The sequence below is a fragment of the Periplaneta americana genome, chromosome 2 (assembly GCF_040183065.1).
Source record: "Periplaneta americana isolate PAMFEO1 chromosome 2, P.americana_PAMFEO1_priV1, whole genome shotgun sequence".
Lineage (NCBI taxonomy): Eukaryota > Metazoa > Arthropoda > Insecta > Blattodea > Blattidae > Periplaneta > Periplaneta americana.
Genome location: NC_091118.1, coordinates 62,468,163 through 62,495,529, shown reverse-complemented (window position 1 = coordinate 62,495,529; position 27,367 = coordinate 62,468,163). Strand labels below are relative to the sequence as shown.

The 27,367-nt window shown below is 34.5% G+C and overlaps 1 protein-coding gene across 6 annotated transcripts in view; it reads right to left on the bottom strand.

Moving 5' to 3' along the window:
* Positions 1 to 13,749: 13,749 nt before the first annotated feature.
* Positions 13,750 to 27,367, bottom strand: part of LOC138694284 (uncharacterized) — a 167,345-nt gene continuing 153,727 nt past the window's right edge. For 5 of the 6 annotated variants that reach the window (XM_069817801.1, XM_069817803.1, XM_069817802.1 and 2 more), the window contains one exon: positions 13,750 to 23,358. In XM_069817801.1, coding sequence (XP_069673902.1) covers positions 17,999 to 22,933 — 4,935 coding nt within the window. In that variant the 5' untranslated portion in view covers positions 22,934 to 23,358 and the 3' untranslated portion in view covers positions 13,750 to 17,998. The remainder of the gene's footprint in view (positions 23,359 to 27,367) is intronic. The other variant, XR_011330879.1, reaches the window with a different exon arrangement.

The following is a 27,367-nucleotide window of genomic DNA, read 5'->3' as shown; positions in this document are numbered from 1 at the left end:
CATTTTTTCTATCCTGACTTTGACTCAGTGTTTCATATAAAGACTACTTAACAGGCTCCTTTCTTTCCAACCCACATCTATTTTCTTCAGGATTCCCATCAGTTTGCATCAAGGATTATTGCTCCTAAATATTTAAATTATTTAATACTAGGGTCTTATCAAGAAAGGAAACTCGTGGTCATTTCCTGATTTTCTTTTCTTCTTAAACAAAACCATTTCGGATTTATTAGGATTTACACCCAATTTCCCCTTCATACACCAAGTCACATTATTAAGATTCTCCAGTACAATATAATCAATCACTGCATCTCAGTGCAACGAAAAATATGAATAAATGCTTCATGTCATTCTTTTTGTCTGTCATTTTATTTTTCCTTTTGTAGAACCGTGCATATAAATGTATATATGATAGCTAAAGTGTAACATAAATTTCGGTACGATGGAGAAAGTTACACAACGTAGAACTGCATTCATTATATTCTTCACCTGACATATTAAGGAACATTAAATCCAGATGTTTGAGATGGGCAGGGCATGTAGCACGTATGGGTGAATCCAGAAATGCATATAGAGTGTTAGTTGGGAGGCCGGAAAAAAGTCCTTTGGGGAGACCGAACGTAGATGGGAGGATAATATTAAAATGGATTTGAAGAAAGTGAGATATGATGATAGAGACTGGATTAATCTTGCTCAGGGTAGGGACCGATGGCAGGTTTATGTGAGGGCGGTAATGAACCTCCGGGTTCTTTAAAAGCCATAAGTAAGTATTTAAATTAAAAGAACTCATCCAAAGAATATGCTAACTTCTGAATTATTAGGTTTTCAGGAAACTTTTAAAAAATAACTTCAAAATACATAATGCAAACAATATCTTTTATTCAAAAATAGATGTCTATTCACAAATAATATAACCATATATCCAGAAAATTATATTTTAACACAAATATTATATATATCAAAACAAGAAAATTGTGCCTTTTGCTCTTAAAGTGCCTAATTTACGCTTTTTGGTAGATTATGTACAGAATAGATTTATCCTGGACCAAAGAAAGAGTACTTTCCCGCGTAGTATAATATATTGTGATACCATTAATTTACGTGATGATTTCGAGTGAAAATGCTAGAGAAAATCATTGACTGGGTACGTATATAAGAAACTAAGATTTTGGGAGGGTTCGGAGTGCTGTGCTACAATTCTGACTAATGACTTAGGTTGGTTTTTTCTCTCGTTTCTTTGCGTAGTGGGATCGAAGATTCATCATTTTTTCTTATATTAATATTATTATAGATATGTTTGAAATATTTATTGAATATTCTGTTCATTTTAAGTGATGTATTTTTAAAGTAAAAGAGATTGGTATATTGAGGCACCTGCCCCTAGCCAGAATTTGCTTAAGTAACTGGGAAGAATCGTGAAAAACCCAGGTCGGTCCGAAATTTAAACATGGGACTTTTAGAATAAGAGTCTCAAGGTACAGCTCATGCATTTTGTCAAGACACTCGCGATGCGCTGTAGGGGAACAACGTTTCGGTGGAGGGGGTAGGAGTAGAAGGGAAGGTCGGGCGCGTGTCTACCGAGTTCAAGGCAAAGGCTAACCCATTCCCCTATAATTCGTAAGTAGACTCATCCGATCTCGTGCGCAGCTTTGTAGGAAGAGTGGGGGAGTGTCTGGACATAATGTATGAGCTGTATACTAGAGACCGAGCTACCCCACTGGGTCACACATTTTATAAGGCCAACCTGTTTTTTTTCTTTTATATTATATGAGTTTTACTTTGCAAACAAGTAGACCTATATGCTGTTAGCTTCTCCCAGTTTGGATATTAAAACGATCCATTTATTAGTTTCGTGTTATATGTCCTTTTTTTTTACATTTTCCGTGTGTTTTTGTCTGATTATTTTAAGTTTAAACTGCCTACATCTTTGAGCTGTAACAGTAACATTATATGAGATGTAACATTTGAAATACTCTAAAGTTAGATAACTTTTATACATTTCATATTTATCACTTCATACAGCCATTTATTTAAAGGGGAACGCAATATATATATATATATATATATATATATATATATATATATATATATATAACTAGCCGTACCCGCGCTCCGCTGCACCTGTTAGAAATAAATATAAAGTAATTACATAATTAAAATAGGACGTTTGATCCAGGGAACAACTTTTACAACAGCGCAAGATAATCTGCTTCGCTCATTACCCAATTTTTTTTGCATTGCATTTATTGCATATATATTTTATGTATTTTAACACGATTCAATTAAGCATAGTTAAAATTTGAATTATAAAATAATGGATTGTTAAGCTAACGTACTATTACTGCATACTAAATCGATACTCTCTCCTTGTTCGTTAATTCTCTGAGATTAAAATGAGTGTACATAAAATAATATTATTTTAAGAAATACAGAAAACGAATGTACAAAATAGCCTATCAAATTTTCTGTGCATAAGAAGCTATTTTAATCTTACCTGTCCTCGATTTACTCAGACGTTACTGTAATAACATTATGGCATTATGTCCATCTAGAGAAATGGCACTTTCCAATGGTGAAATAATAATTAATTATACAAATCGGTTTATTTAGCTTCTGATATTACTTCATACAAACACAGAAACATTCTCTGTAGGCTATGTTTAATAGCTTTCGATTGTTGATGTCTAAGGCCCCTGTTTCGATTGTTGTTGTCCAAGGCCCCTTATAGACGAAGTCATTTGTTCTTAATTCATTGCACCGTCTTAGATGGCGTTATTTTAATTTTAAAACTCATTTATCTCATTAAATATCAGTCCTATCAAAATTTTGTAAAGAATAAAACTTATCGGAAATCATTTTTAAAGAAACTTTTGTTATGTAACATTTTTCACAAACATCAATAATAAGCGAGATATGTCGATTTATTTAATTCAGACCCCCTTATAACCCCCCTCTTAAATAAAGTATTTTGAATGCCATATTACCTAAAATCTAAGTTACAACGAACTTAATTTATATTCCAATTTTCATATAAATCGGTTCAGCCATTATCGCGTGAAAAGGTAACAAACATACAGACAGACATACAAACAAAAATTTCAAAAATGCCATTTTCGGTTTCAGGGTGGTTAAGGGGAGACTGTACTGAGCCGGTACTCCTATCTCTGCTATGTTAAATTGGTGATGTTCAAGTGCACATTACTAAAGAAATATTGGAGATAGACTTCTGAATTTTTATATGTTATTATCTATGATTCTGTGAGCAAAAGCAAGCAAAAATCAATACTCATTTAATTTATTTTGAATTAATGTTATTTTTTTTAAACTTTAAATTTTATATGAAATTTTCAACAGAAAATATTTCGCCAAGAAAAAATTTTGAAACTATACACAAAAATTTTTGCTTGCGATTGAAGAGCTCTGTCTAGGGAAGGAGCATACAAAATTTCAGCTTTCTAACTTTAGTAGTTTCTTAGTAAAGTGGACTTACACATTGAAAAAATTAAAAATGAGAAAATTGCATTTAAAGTTTACATATACCTTTCAAAATTGTCCAGCTCCATAATCTGGATTGTTGGCCTCCTCATCTTCTCTTCTTCTTTTGAGGTTTCTCTTCTTCTGTCTTGCTGCCTTGGACATCAATTCAACTGCCTGATCTGCCTTTGCCACTCGAATATCATCCAACTCTCTGAGAATTGTCAATGTATTATAACCCGGTGCTATACCTAAATTTTGTAACACTTTAGCTCGTCCTATGTTGCCTACATTAAAACTGATTACTGCGTCATAGACTCCTGCTTTCAAAGTTTTCAAGCCCACAAATGTAGTTTTTGGAACCCTCAACCACACCAAATTGTTGAAGGATTCATTTGGATTTTGTGTCAATCCGTGTACACACTTCTTCAGGAGGTCTGGATGAGCAAGGTCTCTGTATATTGGCTTCAATTTTGTCATCACTTCTACTGGTAATCCATGATGTTTATATGTTGATTGATCCACATTGTATTTACACCAAGAGTCTGGTCCCTTAGGGCACAGCTGGTGGTGAGGTTGCTCGCCGGTTGACAACTTGTGGAAATATGTTGCCCACACAGCCCGCTTCATTTTATTTATATCATCTGTATTATTTCTGATAGCATTGCCATAATACAGCTGCAATAAATCAATTGCGTCTTTTGTCAATCTATTTCTACCCCCAATGATCTTACCATCAGGTAGTTTTTGCTATTTCATATCTTTCACTAATTTTCTCAGTCGATTGCCCATCCTCTTCTGTACATGTCCTAAACATTCCCATTTTTCAATTTTAAAATGTTCACCATATGGTTTCTCATTCACAACTTGTTGGAAACCTCTACTGTCTCCATCTCCGAGGTAAGTGGAATACCTCACACCCCTTTCTTCTATAGATCTCTTGAAAATCTGCACAGCTCCTTCAACTTCCATCGTTCCACTTGCTCCATCAAAGTTTTTAACACAGTTGCTAGTGTGATCAACTTTGTTCTTTGTCACTACACAGCCATGACAATATTTAGTTAGGCATACCACATCTACAACCTTACCATTGTCTATGCTAGTTGCTGTGACCACACCGTTCAGTGAAGTGTGGCCACGCTTTTGCCAGCTCTCATCTATAGCAATAGCAATATCTGTTGAACCAGCATTTTCTTGAACTGCTTCCTTTGCTGCCTCAACCATGCACTCTGTTGCCACTTCTCCAAGAGACCTTTCTATAACTTCAGTTACTTTCTGGAATCTTGTAGGTGGTTTGGGAAGATTCAATACAGAGCACAAAACTTTACTAGCAGCACTTCCCTTTCCTATGCAACGCATACTATATACAAATCTCAAATTCACCTCATACCCATTGTTTGTATATTTAGAGGAAGGAAACGTATGTTCTTCTCCACAGTTTTTGCACACTAGCACTAATCTACAAGCTAAACCCCTACGAGAATTATTATTTTCTAAAACTGAAATACAGTTTGTGCTGCTACAATATTTACACTGTACAAAACCAGATATAGCTTCAGACAGAAGTTCAATATCAACAAGAAGGTAACCAGTTTTTTGTTTGCCTGCCACGAAACTATTGTCAGACTCATCTTTACACAGATCATCAAACAGTTTCTTCGATGAAGCAAGTTTTATATTAGAAGCACTAGCTGGTGTTGTTTCACAATCCTTAGGCCTACTATCTACAAGTGGTGTTGCACTTACACTACTATTTACATTTTCTACACTAGTATTTACAGTTTCTACACTAATATTTACACTGTTCACGGACTCACTCACTTTGTTTTTACACTTATTTACAGTATTTACACTACCATCTTTATTTCTCCATTGGTTTCCAAGAAATTTTCTCTTCCCAAACTTTTTCAGACGACCCATGTTGCATTCAAACAAATAACCATGTGTTATTTTGATCTGAAGTTAGGCACGAAGTCAGCAGAGTCGCCAATAGCACAAATATTCAATTCCCTACACGACTGGAGTACGTTCATAAATTCTTTCCCCATAGTTCCAAAGATATATCGCATTATATCAGTGACAGCAGAGAAGAAACGAAAGTGGGAGTGGCTCGACCTATGCACAGCTGTCAAAAATCCTAAAAAAAGGGACACTTACAGCCAAAAATTAGGTTTTATTTTTACATATTTATATTCTTAACATATTAAAGTATTTAATAGAGCTAAAATCTCATTTTCGCAATTTTCACCAAAATTCAGTACAGTCTCCCCTTAATTATATATGTTAGGACCAATTATTTTTGGAAAATCGAAAATTACCAGAAAAATTTCGGCTACAGATTTATTATTATTAGTATATATATATATATATATTAGATGAATGTATTAGTTCTTCAAAGCAACAATGCAATAGTTTTTAACTTCCAGCTCACCACCGTTTTCACAGGATAGTTGCTATAGTTGCTTTTGTAATTTTGTGTTATTATTCATAAGTTTTCTTACAGCTATTTCTTTATTCATTTGCAAGAACTTTTCATTTATACATTTCATCCGTACGGTATATCTTTTGTATGATGACATTCAAGAACAATATGAATGTCATCTTCTCTTTGTTCACACAATGGGCACATGCCTTGAGTTATATTACCTCTATTATTTCTTAATCTCCAAATCCCTAGTCTGAACCAGACCAACCCAAATCTTTCTTTCATTTTCATATTACCTATATACGTATTCCGTCCCCATATTTTTTTATATTCATTAAACATATTAGGGATCGAATGTCATTGATACTGCTAAAATCATTTTGTCTAGTAATATTTTTGCATCTTGATTTAATTAAATTTAGGCTTGCTGCCCTCTTTCCAGTAGCTAACAAGCAAACGTTCTGATGGGGGCAGATAAAAAAGTTAATTTTTTTTCTTTCCACCATGTTAATAATATCAAAAGAAGTGCTTATACAAATTTTGGCCACTCGACCGCAATTACGAGGCCGTCCAGAAAGTGATTTTCCCTGGAGCCGTTTATAGAAAAAAGTACAATTGCATAGAAATATGTATTGAAACAGATACAGCAATTGCTGCCCTATATCTCAAATATCTTCCACTGGAACTGAGCCATTTGTCATACCATGGGATCAATTTTTGTGTCGTAGAAGTCAGCTGCCTCAGATCGGAACCAGCGTTTGACTGCGTGAGCACCTCTCTCTGTCGATTCCATGATATGAGAAATGTCTCAATTCCGATGGAAAATATGTTGAAAAATAGGTGAACAATTGTTGTGTCTGTTTCAATAAATTTCTCCAATGAAACTGCGTTTTTTTCCCTGTTAACTGCCCCTGGTGAATTAATTTTTTTACGGCTCTCGTAATTGCGGTCGAGTGGCCAAAATTTGTATAAGCACTTCTTTTGACATTATTAACATGGTGGAAGAAAAAAAAATTAACTTTTTTATCTGCCCCCATCAGAACGTTTGCTTGTAAGGTATCCCATAATCATCCTAATCTTATATTAAAAATGTTATTTTTAATCAGATCGAGATATAGGTTACCAGGACGGTAACAGCATTATTTTGAGTTTCTTCCGGAAAATGCTAACACATTGTTGTTTAAAATTGCGCAAATTTAATTGTACGTCCGCGAAAAAAAAATACAATATACTTGCTATAGCATACGCCACATAGCTAAATTTCCATGAGTTCTTTAATACATTTGAATAACCAAATATCTATTTGTCAAGTAATATCCATTAGAAGTTAAGTTTTCTTAAATATCCGCCGGTTTTATCTCTGGCTATTATCTTAATATCTTGTCTTATAAACTGCTGTTCAAAGTACTTCACAGTGATAAAGTAGATATTATATTCATTATCAAGCTCGTCAAGGAGACTCTTATAACATACAAAACATTTTGCAACACAATCTATGAATAAGAAATAGGCTACACCCATTCATCTTTGAATGATAAAATGGAAGATCTCCGTTTAGCACCGCTTGTACTTGGCTGGGACATCGTTGTAAGGTATTCCGTACTGATGTCATGTTCCAAGTCCACCACTGACTGTATGAACCCGCAAGCAAGCGGCATGACATCATAATCATCTGCCAGTGGGATGATTACAAGATGAGTAACAATGTGGCATACAATACTGGACTATCTAAACTCTAAATAATACAGACGCTGGTACAGACACTCATTCCACCTCACTTCGATTATTGCGACGTTTTGTTCAGTGATCTCAGGATTGATTCCGCTCAGAAACTACAGCGTGTTCATAACGTGTGCGTCCGCTTCATTTGTAATGTTCGATACTATCATCATATCTCACCTTCTTTCGAGAAGTTATCATGGCTTAGGTTACATGAGAGGAGAAATCTGCACTCACTTTCTCCCCTATATCGAATTATGCACACTTCATCCCCTTATTATTTATTCCTCGTTTTCATACTCTCTCTCACTATCATAATATTAATACTCGATCACAATGCGATAACATGCTAGAAATTCCACTTCACACATCATCTCTGTATTCCACATCTTTCACTGTTGCTACCTCTCGTCACTGGAACTCTCTGCCACCTGAAGTCAAGGGCTGCCGAACATTGAAATCTTTCAAATCCCAGTTAGAAAATTATCTTATGACGAGTTGCCAAACTAACTTACTATTATGACAAGTGTTGTATTGCATGTTTCCACGTATTCACATTTTTTTTATGTTCTAGTGATACTTACTTACTTACAAATGGCTTTTAAGGAACCCGAAGGTTCATTGCCGCCCTCACATAAGCCCGCCAGCGGTCCCTATCCTGTTCAAGATTAATCCAGTCTCTATCATCATACCCCACCTCCCTCAAATCCATTTTAATATTATTCTCCCATCTACGTCTCGGCCTCCTAAAGGTCTTTTTCCCTCCGGTCTCCCAACTAACACTCTATATGCATTTCTGGATTCGCCCATACGTGCTACATGCCCTGCCCATCTCAAACGTCTGGATTTAATGTTCCTAATTATGTCAGGTGAAGAATACAATGCGTGCAGTTCTGTGTTGTGTAACTTTCTCCATTCTCCTGTAACTTCATCCCGCTTGGCCCCAAATATTTTCCTAAGCACCTTATTCTCAAACACCCTGAACCTATGTTCCTCTCTCAGAGTGAGAGTCCAAGTTTCACAACCATACAGAAGAACCGGTAATATAACTGTTTTATAAATTCTACCTTTCAGATTTTTGGACAGCAGACTAGATGATAAGAGCTTCTCAACCGAATAATAACACGCATTTCCCATATTTATTCTGCGTTTAATTTCCTCCTGAGTGTCATTTATATTTGTTACTGTTGCTCCAAGATATTTGAATTTTTCCACCTCTTCGAAAGATAAATCTCCAATTTTTATATTTTCATTTCGTACAATATTCCCGTCACGAAACATAATCATATAATTTGTCTTTCCGGGTTTTACTTCCAAACCGATCGCTCTACTTGCTTCAAGTAAAATTTCCGTGTTTTCCCTAATCGTTTGTGTATTTTCTTCTAACATATTCACGTCATCCGCATAGACAAGAAGCTGATGTAACCCGTTCAATTCCAAACCCTGCCTGTTATCCTGAACTTTCCTAATGGCATATTCTAGCGCGAAGTTAAAAAGTAAAGGTGATAGTGCATCCCCCTGCTTTAGCCCGCAGTGAATTGGAAAAGCATCAGATAGAAACTGACCTACACGGACTCTGCTGTATGTTTCACTGAGACACATTTTAATTAATCGAACTAGTTTCTTGGGAATACCAAATTCAATAAGAATATCATATAATACTTCCCTCTTAACCGAGTCATATGCCTTTTTGAAATCCATGAATAACTGATGTACTGTACCCTTATACTCCCATTTTTTCTCCATTATCTGGCGAATACAAAAAATCTGATCAATAGTCGATCTATTACGCCGAAAACCGCACTGATGATCCCCAATAATTTCATCTACGTACGGAGTTAATCTTCTCAAAAGAATATTGGACAAAATTTTGTACGACGTCAACAAAAGTGATATTCCTCGAAAGTTACCACAGTTGGTTTTGTCCCCCTTTTTAAAAATAGGTACAATTATAGACTCCTTCCATTGTTCTGGTAAAATTTCTTTTTCCCAAATAGCAAGTACAAGTTTATAAATTTCGCTATATAATGCACTTCCACCATCTTGTATTAATTCTGCTGGAATTTGATCGATACCTGGAGACTTGTACTTTTTCAGATTTTCTATCGAAATTTCGACTTCTGAAAGCGTGGGTTCGGATATAAATGGCTCAGCAGTTTGTATTTCAATTTCGTCCCGATCATTTCTATTTGGCCTATGTACATTTAGTAATTGCGCAAAATAGTTTTTCCATCTGTTTAGGATTGATGGAGAGTCTGCAAGCAAGTCGCCATTCTCATCCTTGATCACGTTTACCCTTGGCTGATATCCGTTCTTAAATTCCTTTATACCCTTATATAAATCTCGAATGTTTTTATTCTTACTATTTGTTTCTACCTCATTCAGTTTTTCCTTCAAGTAACCTCTCTTTTTATTCCTAAGTGTACGACTTGCTTCCCGTCTTTCATTGAAATAATTATCTCTCTTCTCCTCAACTGGATCCTGTAAGAATTTCAATTTTGCCTGTTTCCTTCTTTCTACTTCCATGCAACAATCTTCATCAAACCACGGTTTCTTTTTCTTAGTTTCATAATAACCTATGCTCTGCTCAGCTGCAATTTTGATACTATCTCTGATATTTTCCCACACGCTATTAACATCTAATTCTTTCTCAACTTCGTCGGAACTTTCTAAAGTGGCAAACCTATTCGAAATTTCGACCTGATAATTTTGCTTAGCTTCCTCGTCCTTTAATTTCAAAATATTGAATTTAGTAATATTAACTTGTTGCTCTACTGGCTTGGCTACTGATCTTTCTCTTAATTCTCCAATCACCAAATAAAGGTCAGAATTACAGTCTGCACCCCTGAAAGTTCGAATATCTACTATACTAGTATGTCTCCGTTTATCTATCAAGATGTGATCTATTTGGTTGTGTGTCAATCCATCTGGAGAAGTCCAAGTATATTTATGTATATCCTTATGGGGGAATGTTGTACTTTTGACAATTAAATTTTTCGATGTGGCAAAGTTGACTAATCTAACTCCATTGTCACTACTAATTGCGTGTAGGCTCTCTTTTCCAATAGTTGGTCTAAAAATATCCTCCCGTCCTACTTTAGCATTGAAATCCCCCAATAAAATTTTCATGTGATATCTAGGGAACTGATCAAAAGTATGTTCCAATTCCTCATAGAAGCTATTCTTTACATGGTCGTCTTTCTCTTCTGTAGGGGCGTGAGCATTTATAACTATGATGTCGCACCATCTACCCTTAAGTACTAAATATGATAACCTGTCACTGATAAATTCGACCTTTTTTACTGCTGATTTTATTCTTTTATGAACAAAGAATCCTGTTCCTAATTGGTGATTATTGTTTCCTTCCCCATAATACAACAAGTAATCTCCTATTTGTGATATGCCATTCCCATCTAACCTAACCTCTTGTACTCCTACGAAGTCTATTCTATATCTAGCTAGTTCTTTTGCTACTAATGTTACCCCTCCTGTTCTATAAAGACTAGTTACGTTCCAAGTGCCAAATCTCAAAACCTTATTTCTTTGCTGTGGTCGTGCCAGAGAATCAGTCCTATTCCGAGGCTTATTATAGGGATACGTAACAAGCTGTTTTTTTACGGTGATGGGTTGTTAGCCCTTCGCCCAACCCCCAAGCTGGAGGACCACCCCTTATCGGCAGTGATATTTAACTTATTTTATATTTTTGTTTTCATATTTTCCGATAATGGTATACCTCTAATGTGATAAGTTGAGCTATATATAATCGTAATTTTCCTTACTCTGTGTACTTAAAAATATTGTATTCATTTTATGCTTTGTACTGCACTATTTTATTACTACTATTAGTATTATTATTACTATTAGGGCTGTTATTATTATGATTATTATTGTTATTATCATTATTATTATTACTATTCTTATTTATATTATTATTATTATTATTATTATTATCAATAATTGTCTTATTTTTTATACTTTGTATGTCTCATTTATTTTTGACTTGCTGTTCACATTTTATTATGCTTTTTTCTTTCTTTCTCTATGTTATATATTATGTCTGATTTCTTCTTACTTGTTATTTACATTTTATTAATATTATCTTATTCAGTTTTGTGTGTAAAATTGTAGTGTACTTTGTAAATTTGTAGTGTTTTTGTAACGCAGTTTTTACTCCTGGTTGAGTGTTAGAGAAGGCCGTCTGGCCTTACCTCTGCCAGGTTAAATAAATCATTATTATTATTATTATTATTATTATTATTATTATTATTATTATTATTATTATTATTATTATAAATACCAAAACAACTCTCTGAAAGCGTTGCAAGAATTTGGTGAATTAATATATCCAACAAGAAGAAAGCTCTTGGAGATAATGGCAACTCTACCAGTTACAACTTGCAGTCATTCTCCACCTTACTTTTATTTCAATTTTTTAACTTACCTCAGAAAATATACAGGAGAAAACAGACAGAACGGACTGACTGTGTTATACATCACACAAAGATACTGTAGTAAAACCTGAAAAGATTGTAGACGAAATAGTTAAGAAGCCACGAAGACTTGGCGTTAAAGTAAAAATACATTGAATTTTTTCATTTTTTATTTCAAAATTCTTCCTATTTAAACAGGAATTTATTATTATATAAAATCACATTTTTATTGTTTATAAAAAAATTACATTTGTTATTACCATTACATCTATTTTGCCAGTTTTGTCGATTACAATAATTATTATTTAAATTTTTAATTTATACATTAAAATTATTCAGGTAAATCAAGTGGTCAAGTAACATGCTTCACAGTGCGCAAAGGAATGAGACCTGTTCCACACTTGAATTAATTTCTGGTTGCACTACTGGTAGAATACGGTATCAATTTGATTTCCCTTCTAAGAAGCAAGATATAGGACAAATCAACATGAAAAGGGTTTTAAACTATCAGCGTAAATTCAATATCCGGTAATTTCATTACTATAGAACTTTGTTATGGTTGGTTTAATTTGTAATTCAGTAAATACTAAAATATTCTTTGTTCTTAACTTTTATGATAAAATGTCTAGCTTTCATTAATCAGGTAATCTTGTCGTACTTTAATTTTTATTGTAATTGTAAATTTAATGTTAATTGTAATTTTATTGTTCATATTATAGTTGTAATTCCCTGGTAGAGGGGCAGAGAAGGCCTGACGGCCTTATCTCTACCAGGTTAAATAAATAAATACTACTACTACTTGAATTTAGAGAATTTATATATCTTCTCAACATTCGTGAGCTGCCACAAGGGACAAAGAGTACTTAAACATAGAAATTTTTACAAGTTCATGAAAAACCATTAATTTTGTTTTAACAATGAAATTCTTACAAGTACATAGCTGCAAATAATTTTTTTGAGATTAGTGGAAATATACCTATTTTTAGAAAGGTGTTACAAAAAAGTAAAGAATGCTATTGAACTTAGTTTGATTTCGAATATAGGTGATTCTTCAGGAGAGCAATTGACCTTTCAATGCAGCTAAGGTTACAATCGGAATAATAGATGTAGGTATTCCAAGCCTCTTAAACACATCTTTCATGAAGTGAGTAGAGGTACCTCTTGCTCCAACCAGAAGTCCGATTACTTCAAGCTCTTTTAGCTGGTATTTTTTGAGGTAATAGGGAATAGTAGGATTGTAAATATTCTTTTTTTCTTTATCCACTTCTGCTGGCTGTTCCTCATCCGTTTCGAAACGCACAGTGGGATCAATTATGTATCCAGATCTTGTAGATTCCTTGAAAGCTATTATATCTATGCGCCGTGTACTGCCAGTGACGGAGAGACCATGTACTTCTTCAAAGGTGTTGTAATCGGCATCTTTAAGGGCAGTGGCTATAATTGATTGCACTTTGTGGTGTCTAGCGTTTCGCAGAGCTTCGCAGTGCGGACAGGATCCCAGGACGTGTGCAAGAGTTTTAACCTCGTTGTGGCAATGCCTACAACGGTTGTCCTGAGATCTTCCCGGCACAGCACGTACTGCAGCAACATTTCCAACCATTTTAATGCCATCGCGCCATTTGCTGTTGGAGAGTCCTTCGTGTTTACAAATCCATTTGTTGGCACCAGGGTATTGTTTAAATAAAACTACGCCTGCTCTCTATGTTAAGACCACTAAGAAACATTTTAATTTGAGGTAGAACAATTTCATGCTAAGTGTTAAAAATATTATTTCAGGTACTGGTAATAGAGTTTTTATGCGAAGCAAACAATATTTCAGATATAACAATTTCATATAGGCCTCACGGTACATAGAAAATACAATTTTATATAATGCAATGTGATGTAAGCAACAAATAGCATTTCGGATCACATAATTATTTCAAAAGTGCAAAAATATAATTTCAAATAACACCATTATATGGAAGTATAAATAATCAATTCAATTAGTACCGGTACATGTTAAAATATACAGTGCTTTTCTTCTGGAGAGAAAGGTGGTGGAACTCTGTGTATAATATTACAGCAGATGGGGAGATCATTGCTGTCCAGTGCACGAGAAATATGTCGTTTTTAATCTCCTTTTCGTCCAGCTTTAAGACTATCAATACCTAAGTGGAGTTGAAAGAAAAATTATGTTACAAGCAGAATTAACAATTTTTCCGGTTCCGTGATGAAAAATTAAGCAAAAAGGTGCTAGAGGAATGTTTCAATGTGTTCTGCCAGAAAAAAAGCACAGTGTATATACACAATATTTTTATATTCATATAAAAGAACATATTAGAAAATAAGTTTTGTGTGCCTTTTTGCAATGAATTATTCTAGTAAATATTTTATAAGCAACATCAATGTTCCATTTGGATTTTGTCTCAGATCCTGTTGGTATTAAATGACTAAAAAAGCTTATGGCACTGAATGTAAGAATAAATTAGTATGGATGTGATAATAAATTAAGAGTGGATTATTATGTTCTAAAACATCTGCTGCTGGGGAACAAAGGGGCTTAGTAAAGTTTTATTAACAATATAATAGGCTCTAAATTAAAACAAACTGCCATTTTATCAAGCAAGTTGCCTCAGACGGTAACATTTAAATAGTAACATTTCAGACTTATATTTGGGAGCTTTTGCATTCAAGCACCATGGCCAGCCAATTTGACTGGAATTTTTCATGGGTTTCCTCAGTCATAAAGATTTGATTGAATTGACTGGAAATTTACATGCCATGATTCATCATCGCCTTGATCACCAATATCAAAAACATTAATCAAAATCTCAGTCAGTTACAGCACATGAACACAAGACATCTATAACACACGAAAATAGACACAGGAACTCAATAATAGTAACAAGGGCCTACTCACATACTCACAGATCCTAAACACGCAATGAAACTTCAGATGTTAATGAATGTATAAATAAACTTAAAAAAAAAACAAATAAGCAAAATACCACTACCGGTACATTATTTTTATTAAATAATTATTTCTATACACAAGAAATGTCCGAGTACTACAAACATTCTTAAAACCTGCCGACTATTTAGTATTTGTGATTATTAAATTGAAATTACGATAAAAATAATTAAAATTTCCTTGTAAAAGTGTTGGTTTTTCATTAATTCGATGTTTTCAGAACTGAAATGATATCACTTATGTTCATTTATTTAATTTTCTTGTTGTTGCAAGCTTCACAGAAGAATAATCTCACATCTATTCTTAAGTGTGCAGAATCTTGCATTTTCTCATTTGTGCCTGCTACATTAGGAATTGTACATTCACAAAAGCATACTCTATTATTTTATGCTCACTCAATTCCATGTAGAGATCCTATGTGTCAAACCTTCCTTACCTGGGGAGATTTGACCAGCTATGCATTCGTTTATAAAAATAAATATTTATAGATATCAGTTCATAGTAGGCAGCTACTAAAATTATTACAAGCCACTCAATGCTTTTCCTATCCTATAATAGAATTAATTTCATTTTACAAGATTTCCCTGACAAAATAAAAAATAAAATACTTAAAATTTGTCAAACCTCCCTAGTTTCCCTACTGTAGAGGAAGAATAATGAATACAATTTAATATAATTTACTTTTCGTAGATGAACAGACCTATACTTTCTTACTTACTTACTTACTTACTGGCTTTTAAGGAACCCGGAGGTTCATTGCTGCCCTCACATAAGCCCATCATTGGTCCCTATCCTGAGCAAGATTAATCCAGTCTCTATAATCATATCCCATCTCCCTCAAATCCATTTTAATATTATCTCCCCATCTATGTCTCGGTCTCCCCAAAGGTCTTTTTCCCTCTGGCCTCCCAACTAAAACTATATGCATTTCTGGATTCGCCCATACGTGCTACATGCCCTGCCCATCTCAAATGTCTGGATTTAATGTTCCTAATTATGTCAGGTGAAGAATACAATGCGTGCAGTTCTGTGTTGTGTAACTTTCTCCATCCTCCTGTAACTTCATCCCTCTTAGCCCCAAATATTTTCTTAAGAATCTTATTCTCAAATACCCTCAACCAATGTTCCTCTCTCAAAGTGAGACCCCCAGTTTCACAACCATAAAGAACAACCGGTAATATAACTGTTTTATAAATTCTAACTTTCAGATTTTTTGACAGCAGACTGGATGATAAAAGCTTCTGAACCGAATAATAACAAGCATTTCCCATATTTATTCGAACAAATCTATAATACAAGGTGTATCTAAATTGGTGTCAAATATTTCGGGGACATGTTCCTGACATCAAAACATTACAAAAAGTTCATACGAGCATTGGTTTCAAAATAATTTATTTCAGAGTTACAAGACAAACTTTAATGTTACAAAAATTGCTCGGAGTGGCTTCCTCCTGCTTCGATGTGTCTCCTAAACCTGCGTTACATGCTCTGGTGTACTCTGTTGAAAATTCCTGGAGTGTTTTGTATTTCGTGAAATCCAGTTTGGATATGCTCTCAGAATATCAACATTAAGTACAGGAATCGCATAAACCAGGGACTTTAAATGTCCCCAGACGAAGAAATCCATTGGATTCAAATCAGGCGATCGAGCAGGCCATGCAATGAATCCCCTTCGACCAATCCATTTTGGGGAAATAGATCATTAAAAAAATTACGAACAATCAGACTGAAATGAGCTGGAGCAGCATCGTGTTAAAACACATTCGTTGGATGACGTCCAGAAGCACATCATCAATTAAATGATGCAAATTATTTCGTTCTCTTCACTCACAGAATACATTTTCTTCTGATTTCTTTGCTCTACAAAATACAAACAAACAAAAAACCATCAATCTGCGGTCAATTAAGAGACAAATCCTTTAATAACTCCCTAACGAATGGTTTTCAGACCCATGTTCTTATTAACTTTTTTTATGTTTTGATGTTAGGAACACGCTGAAATATTTGACACCAATTTAGATATACCCTGTATATTAAAAATAAATCATATCAAAGAAGAAATTTATGTATTTCTTATAAACATATTGTACAAGGTAAGTAAACTTAAAAGTACAAAAAAAGAAACCCTCACCATGTCAAATTACATGAATACAGAATTTTGTAAATGTTATCAAACGACAAGATGGAAAAAAACTCTTGAATTTACAAATTCCTTAAACCTGATAATGCACTAGAAACAAAACGGAGTTTTGTATTTATTTAAAATTAAATTAAATTAAATTATGTCACCATTTTGCATTTGGCGATTTATATAATGAAGTCAGTTGCAGCAATATTGGTACAGTATATCTGCCTTTCTCCCCTGTTCTGTTCTGCCAGGATTTTCTACATAAGAAAGGGAACTGTGTAGAGTGGGAGGATGAGCACATAGTTTCAGGGTTTTTGCGTCTGCTCTTTATTTCAGCAACAGACTTAAGTACTATCTGAAACTCTTCACAAAAACTCGAGCTATTGGACTTCAAACTAAAGGTGAAGTATATTAAGGATAAAATGTGATGTAAAACTTGAGAATAATTGAGAATATATTTTCGACCGTTAATTATAATTATTACCTTTAGAGTTGTGAATTACTATCTGAAGTTCCACCATCATTTCTAACTTGCAGTAGCTTGCTTAATTGTAAAGGCTAATAACAACTTGTACTATGAGAAAATACACTGTAACAAGTAAATAAATTATAAAACTGGAGTAAAATCTGCAGGACCTTAATTTTATAGTTTATATTTCAAGAGCACTTTCAGGATGACTCACAATTTCATTTCATATTTAAAAAAGAACTCAGTAAAGCTTGTATAACATCGTAAACTTCAAAATGCATGTTCTAATATCATGTAAACAAAATTGTTAGGAATTACTTATGTAGGTTTCTTCAATCTTTATGGAAAGAGATTTGTAACCGACATTATTCAAAATCTCACAAGATTTACTCGGTAGCTAATATTATTGTGATATTCTTATTGTGTTAACTACAGAAATACTATCATCAGTTTCATAATAGTGTTGCAAGTTAATTTCTGAAATGCTATTTTCTTCCTTCACATATCGTCCTTTTCCAACTAACTCAAGGTCCACACAATTCTTGTAATTCTTCAAGTTCATAAAATCTTTACCTCTGGCTCTCGCAAGTTGAATGGTCCACACTGCATAAGGACTCAGCATAAAATCGCCATTCCTTATCTTTTCATACACAGCATTTTGCATAACCGGCTCTCCATTCTGTGATTTTGCAAAACTGTATTTCACTGTCTGGCATTCACTTCTAATGACATAGAACTTCCTCCCACATTGATAATAAGAGTTTCCATGATGCTTCAAAGTCACAACGAAGTGTTCTAAGATTGCATTCAACTCATTCTGTAATTTTGTACTTGGACATTTCAGATTTATTTCTATTAATCTAAATTTAAGTGAACTTTTCTTCACTCCACTTAGAATATCTGCTTTCAGAGTTACAGCTTCACCAGATAGTAGTTTTGATATTGACGCCTTATATTTTTCATTTTTCCAAACAAAAAAAGGTTCAGTAACTTCTTGACTGCTGTTGAATTCTTGATGATGAATGTTATCATCAATGCCACTAATGATTGATGAATTATACTCTTCCAGTTTCTGCTTCAAGAATTCTAGCTGTCTTTGAATGTTGCCTGTCTGACTGTCAAGATTGTCACTTGAGGCAAGGGTTGATGGCAAACTGAAGTCACGTAAGTAATATTCAGCAAATGGAAACACCCACTGCTTGAATGCTGCAACAAATCTTTCATATTCAGACAACAAGATGTTGAATGTGATCAATTTGTTCACTTTGAAGAGGGCTTCACGCAATTCCACATTTCCTATTTCCATGCTAGAAAATCGCTGAGAATTTATGTCTGCAATGTAATCAGCGAATTGTTTGTGTTCGGAGTAACTTTGAATGTGATCATACATGCCTATTAGAGTGCTTATTGTTTCATCTAGTTTATCAAAACAACATGAAAAATTTTCATGCACTCTAAATCCTTTAGTAAATTCACATATTTTGAGTTTCATATCTTTCAAAATTTTCTGTACTTTACGCTTTGTTTTACTGAGAAATATTTTTGACATTGCAGGCAATGAATTTTGTACATTGCAAAGATAGTTCTGAACAACTTTCACCATGGGTGTCAAAAAATCATGGATCTGATTTTCATAATCCTTCAATTGATCAATTTTATCCTGAGTCTGTCCAATAGCATTTGAAATTTGATCGAGTTTAGCTTTATCATTTTTGTAATTTTGATACACACCCACACAGACGTCAAGAACAGACAGTGCCTTCAGTGCATTTTCTAGAATATTTATAGCAGTCCTGGCATTTCCGTCAATGCTTCTTATTTTGTTTCGTAAGTCTCTCTGCAATTCTTGTTCTATTTCCGTTACATCATCTATATCAACAGCATCATTTGTACTTGCGGTATTTAGTCTGTCTCTCAAATTTTCAACAGGTGCCCTCAAGTCACCTAAGTGTCTGGAATGTCTAGATACATTATCAGACAGTTTACTTAATTGTTCTTGTAGTGCTTCAATCCGCAGGTGTCTGTATTTGGTTACAACATCTTTAGCATTTTGTAACAGAGATCTCACACCTTGAGGCATCTGTGTTATATCTATGTGGTTATCTTCACTCTGTAAGACAAAGGACTCGACCCTTTCCATAATGACACACATAACTGAACCTACATTTCCATAGAATCTTAGTGCCTCTCCTAGGCACTTCATTACTCCAAATGCTAATCTTAAATGCAACTCCTCTTCTAATTTCTTTTCCATTTCCGTCATTCTCTCTCTCTCCTTCACAGCTTGTTTTTGCAACGTGAGCACTTCTTCAATTATCTTCTCAATATTTTTATCACTCTCATTGTTTAAGTCTTCAATTTCAGGAACGATTTCACTATTGATGTAATCACGTGCTTCGTCTACTGTTGCATCTATCTTTTGCTTGTGATGTTCTCTCAATCTATTCACAAATTCTTCTCTGCTTGTTAACTGAAAATCTCTGACATGATCAAGGGTTGCATTCAGAAAGCCACTTATATTGACTACAAAGCTGTGCTCTGAACCACTCTTCAAAGCATACATCTTGCTCAATACACCAATATACAAGTGACTCAAAACTTTCCTTTCCTCATATGTCTGTGCTAGTTCTGTCTGTTCTGAGAAATCCTTCAATCTTTCGAGTAAGGATTCATAGAAGGGTATAGCATCACTAGAATCACTAGTTTTATTAAATACAGTTTCTATAATTTCTAATTCGTCAGCAAATCCCAGAGCATTGTACGATCTTTGAATGGCTTGATTAGAGCCTATTTCCTTCATGAATTGTGACACATAATTTCTTGTAACTTTATCATGAATCATGCTGAAAAGGAATCTTTTGAACTCATTTATTATCTTTGATTTTGTCTGAAATGGTACATTGGTTGGTGGTAATGTTCCTACATTACCAGTACTATTAAGAACACCATCCTTTCCAGAACTGGCTCTTCCTGTTGAGGATAAAGTTTCTGTCATATTAAGAACTAGAAACGTTCGTCCCACAGGATCATATGGATCAGCCCACGTGTAATTTACCCAAACACGTAAACCTTTACCACTCCACCCACCTCTGCCGCCCTTACCACATTCTCCGTAATCTCCTTCATCTCCTTGCTCACTTCTATGATGTATATTTGAATCTTCATCTATTGTAAAAATAATATTTTCACCAGCATTTCCACCAAAGCCACCTCTACCTCCATTTCCTCCATTTCCACCACTATTGCCATCTTCTCCATCTTTTCTATATACATAATTAACAAAAATAGACCCATCTTTACGTTCATATATGAATCCATTGTCATGCATCTCCTTAAAAGAATTACATCTACGAACATCACTATCATCAACATTTCGACCATTGCTTCCATCTGCTCCATCTCCTCCCGCTTGTCCTTTACCCCCTTTACCACCTTGCGTAGAGATTGTAAGATTCTCCCCATTAATGAAAACTTTACCTATGCCCAAAAAATTACCTGCATTGCCTCCTGGTAGACCTGGAATTCCATCTTTTCCTCCTTCACCAGGAGAGGATCCATTTTCAGCTTTCTGTTTTTCATGCATCTGTCCTTCCTTGCCATCCAAGACAATTTTTCTCACTCCTTTGATATCCCATTGTGGCGCCATAATACAAACATCCTGTTCTTGGCCAATTCTCATGATATCCTCGTCTATGACAACAGTGTCTGATGCGAAGATCTCAATAGACTTGAGTGTTTCTGGTATGGTCAGTGTGCTAAGCCTAACAACTCCTCCAAATACGACCAGACTATCACCATCTCTAACTTCTTTTAATTGAAGTTCCGTACTTGAATCTATGACCTCGTTCAAAGCTTTAAGTTTTGTTTCGTTCACAGACACATGTCTGACTGTATTAAGTTCATCTATTCCGTAATTCTCTATTGCCGAAAAAAAACTACTCACGCTGTAATGGTTGCCGTTAATCCTTTGCGACTCAGAAAGGGGGTATTCCATATTGCGTGGAACACCTAGCCACAGCAATTTCTTATGCAAACTAGTTAGGAAAACATACCAGTTCTTTGTTTCTTTAAGTTGATCTTTAATACTTCTAATAGTGTATCCCCACTCTGTTGGTGTGACTGCTAACTGCTGTGTGACAATATTCTGCATGAAACTCAAGTAATTTATATATTGTTCTGTGATGTAAATATCATCCATTTTGATTGTTGCCTGTAAGCTACTAAGAGTTTGTGTAATAATGCTCACAAGTCGCTTTGGATTTCTTAGTTCAGATATCGCAGTATACATTGCTGTCAAACATACTATACTCTCATCAATTTCATTTACAAATTCACGTACGTCCTTCAATTCCTCTTCCTTATCTTGGTAATACATTTTTAGTTCTTGTACTATATTGTGCATACTATTGGTAATACACTGATTAATAGCCTCTTTCAAATCATTAATGATATTTCTTGATTTTTCAGAAACTGTAAATCCAAAATCTCCTTCATGTATATCAACAAAATGGATGTTATCTTGTATCATTGTTTTTATTACGGATTTTCCTTCCTTGAGAAGTTGTATTTTGGTGAGAGGCCCGGATTCGTCTGGCCTCCGAAATATTGCTATTCTTGTATATTTACCATTGTCATTCACCAACAACGCATCTATTAGGTCAGTTACATTTTCTCGTGAATTGCAATCTACAGCATTCACGGTTGTAATGTGTTGTTTGAATTCTGTTAAGAAAGTTGCAATGCCATCAATAATCTCATCATCAGGTACTAGAACGTAAACACTCCCTTTTCTCAACGGCAAGTTATCCACTTTTGTAACAACAAGTGCAATTCCGTCCCTGTATCTTGTTACATTCCTGATAAATTTTGCAACATGCTGAATAACAGTAAAGAAATCTTGCCTGTCTACTCTCCTTCTTACAGAAGAATAGTTTACAGTAAGAACTATTTTAACTCTACCGCCTGAATCTACAAGTTTCTTAAGGAAGTATGTAGAGGCAATATCATGGCATGTACTTCTTGTATCACTAAATCCTGGACAATCATAAAAATATGTATTCATTTCATTATCGAATATTAGCTCTGGTAAAATTGTATGCGATAAAAAAGTTGAGTTTGAAATCCTGTTCCCATCCTCAATTACGAAATCCCCTCTGGTGATCTCTTTGGAAATAAGTGAATTATTATCACCAGCAATAAATTGTATTAGTGTGCTTTTTCCTGCACCTGTGTTCCCCACAAACAAAACTCTATCTGTACCTGGCAAGACGTTTATTAATTCGTCTCCTTCTTTCAAAAGTTCTAAGGTTTTTTCAACGTGTTCTTTAAGGTTTTCCATCTTTCTAATGTACTTTCCAAATTTGCTTTTAAGTATCGCCTATAACAGAATATACTCCTTTTCCAGCTCTCTAGCCTGACTAAGCATTTGATAGAAAAAAAAGTCACCGAGTTTCCAATATAAATTTATACTATGATAACTAGTAAGATCTGCTTAATGAATATGCCATTTAAACCTATCACTGGGGTATATCTTGAAGACATGAAAAATTAGTGGCAAAAGGCACATATTTGATGTTACACTAATTTTGGCATTTTAACAGTATCTAAAAGCACCTTTTTAAGGTTATTACATTTAATCCCATCTTGCTGACATCCAATCTGACACGCCAGTATGATGTGATAGCATCTGAATGAATCACTTCGTTCTTGTATAGGTAAGGTGGTCAGATGAAGTAGTCTCTTCCTTATCCGACATTATGTGACCTATGACATAAAGATGGATTAGTAAGAAATGAAAGAGACAAACATCTGGAAGCATGACAACAAATTAATTTTGGAAGCAGAATAGAGAAGAACACTGAGCTTAGAATGTTTGAATTTGTCTCTATCTCTCTCTCTCTTTTTTTTTACATTGCAGCGAACGTTAACATGATTTTTTTAACAATCTATTTCCCCTCCACTACTATATCACCTGTCTAAAACCATCCATTGAGCTGTATGAGTCTGGTGATAGATTATATTAATAGTTACCAGAGATGAGTAAAAAAAAGCTAAAACTGTTTTTTTTAACAGTTTCGTGAAATAACCTGTTCCAACTGTTCCAAAGAGTGTTAGACTGCTCCAGGGATCACTTTCAATGTTCCACATGGTTCTGTTACCGTAAATGTACGAAGACCGGTAAATGTTAGAATTTACCGGTATAACCTAACATTTACAATTATAGTGCGGTAAAACCCCGAAATATCTTATTAGATCCATACATTTTGAACTTCCAAGAAATATTGGTAAATCTCAGGATTTACCGATGCGAGCTGGTAAAAGCTAGATCGAAGAGTCCAGAACGAAGAATTCTGCCTCCGTTGTGCAAGGGTAAGACATAATTGCAGGATCGACAAAGTGAAGCGGTTCCAAAAGGCTGCCAAAGAAAGAAAATGAAAGTAGCCACTTCTAACAAAATTCCAAAACTTTCAGTCAGACATCATTTGAGAATTAAAGTACCCAATGTAGACCGGGCAAAAATTGACGCAAAATCAATAATAGTTGTGGTCATAAATATTCAAGATGACGAGTTTTGTAAATTTGGTAGCAAAGCTGGCAAACTTAAATCATTGTACACTAGGAACCAATTTACATTGCGCAAAGAAAATTGTATCATCATACAAAAAGTAGGAAAAGAAGAAATTAGTGTACGGGAAGTGATTGGCAAACTATTTTTGTTGGAGGACAAGGGTTCGAAAAGTGTAATTGTTTAAAAAAAAGTGTTGAACAAAAAATGTTTGTGTAAATCATCTTCTATGTTGTGTAATTCTAAATGTCATAACGGCCAATCTTGTTGTAACAAGAATTAACATTCATAATGTTTGCTTTACTTTATTTGTCGAACTGGACTGTTTGAGGGAATATAAAGGCTTTGTTAATTTTTGTACGGAATAATATAACAGACAGTGGTTAAAACTATAATATTTTTCACTATTTTTAATACGGAATATTGTTTATTATAATCACATTGCAATGTAATAATATTTAAATAACTTCAATTTAAAATAAATATAAATTATTTCAGTCACTGCTGAGGTATTTTAATTTACGTTTTTAAATAGAGCCTAAAACAACAATAAAGAGATGAATCGGAAATGGTTATGTAAAAGTGCGAAGAACGGCAAATCTTAGTAAAGATTTTTTTATTAAATTAAGATTTTACCACAACTGATCGGTAAATCCTGAGATTTACCAAATCTCTTGATAAAAGTTCAAAATGTATACATCTAATAAGATATTTCGGGGTTTTACCGCACCATAACGGTAAATGTTCAGTTATACCGGTAAATTCTAAGATTTACCGATCTTCGTACATTTACAGTAACAGTTCCAAGAGATAAACAGTTCAATTTCTAAACAGCTTCCCTGTTCTTTGCTGTCTGCTGTCTGCACTATCATCGACCTCCAATCGAAAATAGATATAATATCAAAGTTCCACACGGCCTTCGTGCAACAGTAGCCTATGTAGGACCAGGAAATTTAATTGTACGAATCAAATTCTCTAATAAATGTGATATTAATTAATTATTAGCTGCCCATTGATGAAGAATATGTTCATGGTGCCCAACACAGGCGGAGTTATGGGGAGACATGGGGGGGGGGGATGCCACTGGTCCCCAAACTTGTCTGAACTCTTTTTTTTTTCTATTAATGTTAGAAAGTATTGAATTCAAAATATTTTTCATGCTTTTGTTTATGATTAAGTTTCTGTGCTTAAATTGACAAATTCGTGTCTTTGGATCAAGTGTCTGGGCTATAATATATATTTTAAATTTCTGAATGTATAAGAATTTCTATACCTCATTTGAGGAATGGAAGCACTGTAATGTTTCTTTTGTAACAGCTTGTACTCATGTGTTAGAAGTTTGCAGGTGTTCAGGCCGCCACTTGGAGAATATGAATAACATACTGCACAACAATTCAGAAAAAAGAAAAGTAATCCCGGTATAATGTGTAAACTTAAAGACGAGATTAAATAAAATAATTAGAGTTTACATTTCATATGATATCTTCAGGAACGTAGACTTCATATAAAAAGTTTCTGTCAGAACTGTTAATGTAGTTTTATTGATGTATGCATGTTTTTCTGTACTAGAGAGAAAAAGAGGGAGATTGTTTTAAGTTATGCCCTATTACAAATTGTAGTAAACCTACAGTTCAAGCCCTTTACAACTCAGTCCGAAACATCGTGGATATGGATGAAACACTGTAAGAAACATGCCCCTCGAAAATACCTTTATTAAATGATCATATTTCAATATACTGTACCACAGTCAAGCTATAACGGGGAGAGAAGATAAATGATGTCCCCCATAACCCCGTTATATTGGGATTCTATGGTTTTGCTTTGCCCCCCCCCCCCCCAAGGAAACTGTTCTCTTTCTGCCTATGATGCCCCAAACAGACATATTAATATATCGCGAAAAATATTATCAGCTAATGTCTTATCGTTATTAAATTCTCCTAGGGTTAAGTTATACGCCTTATTTTTACCAAAATCAATTCATTTTGAATTGTAGTTATTTACTGTACTTTTTAACAGTAACCTCGAAAAATGACTTTCGTCGTCATAATACAATGAAGAGCTGATTTAAAGACGATTCAAGGGCTTTGAAACATGTTCCTGAAGCAGATGTGAAGTTGAAACAGTTGGAACATTTGGAACAGTTGGCACTGATGTTGTAAACATATTCTTATGAAACTGTTTCTTTGAAACTATTATTTTGGAACAGCTTCGATCATGAAACAGTTACAGTCGGAACTGTTTCTTAAAAAGAACAGTTTATCCCATCTCTAATAGTGATTTTCTGCTTCTTACTTTCAAACCTAATTTACTGGCATTCTTACCGAGCCACATAACTGCTTTTTGACAGGCAACATATAGGGTTTTTCTAACCTTTTGTTTCCTTTAATTCTGGCAATAGTGAATCATGACAGTCACAGGTTCTACGAATGTGTAGCTAAATTATTGTTCATTGCCAGAAAAATACAATGCATTGAAATTGTAAATTAACAAAATTCTAGCACTACCCTGACAGAAAGTGTTCTCGTACTCAGAGGAGTATTCGATAATAATAAATTTACATGAATAAATTACAATAAAATAACATCTAAAAATTAATAATCACTCATAACAAAATGCTTACATACATTCTTAAAATTAAAACTGTTAGAGGTAAATAGATGTGGGTATTTCTTTATTAATTTGTTATAAATTTTAGAGCCGATATTAGTACCGGTATTATGGTTCAAAGCAGTGCTCGTTAAACACTTGAGTTCAAACAAATGTATTGTATCCATGCCTTTGGTTTTGTGTAGGCTCGGGCATCACGGGCCTAGATAAGTTGGCGCCACTGGTAAAGACTCTCCACTCGGCAAGAAACTGGTGCTGCAGTTGCCAAGCAAGACCGTCTCCAATGTATTGGAGACGGTCTTGTGCCAAGTTGGTGGATCGATTGTCAATAAAATCAACAAGAAAACGTGCTGCAGCGTTGCAAGTACCGCGATCAACAATGCGCAGTCATATAAAGAAAGACTTGGAAATGAAATCTTTTCGCCCGGTGACTGTCAATGAATTAACAGACAGAGATTTGAACAGGCTGATGTCATTTCTCACGATTTTTCCGGTATGAGGCCACTTGTGTACCTATACAAAAGCCACAAGTCTCTTCTCCAAACTGAAAACTCTCGCATTCACCTTCCCATTTTGCACCCTAGGAATGGCTGGAAATTT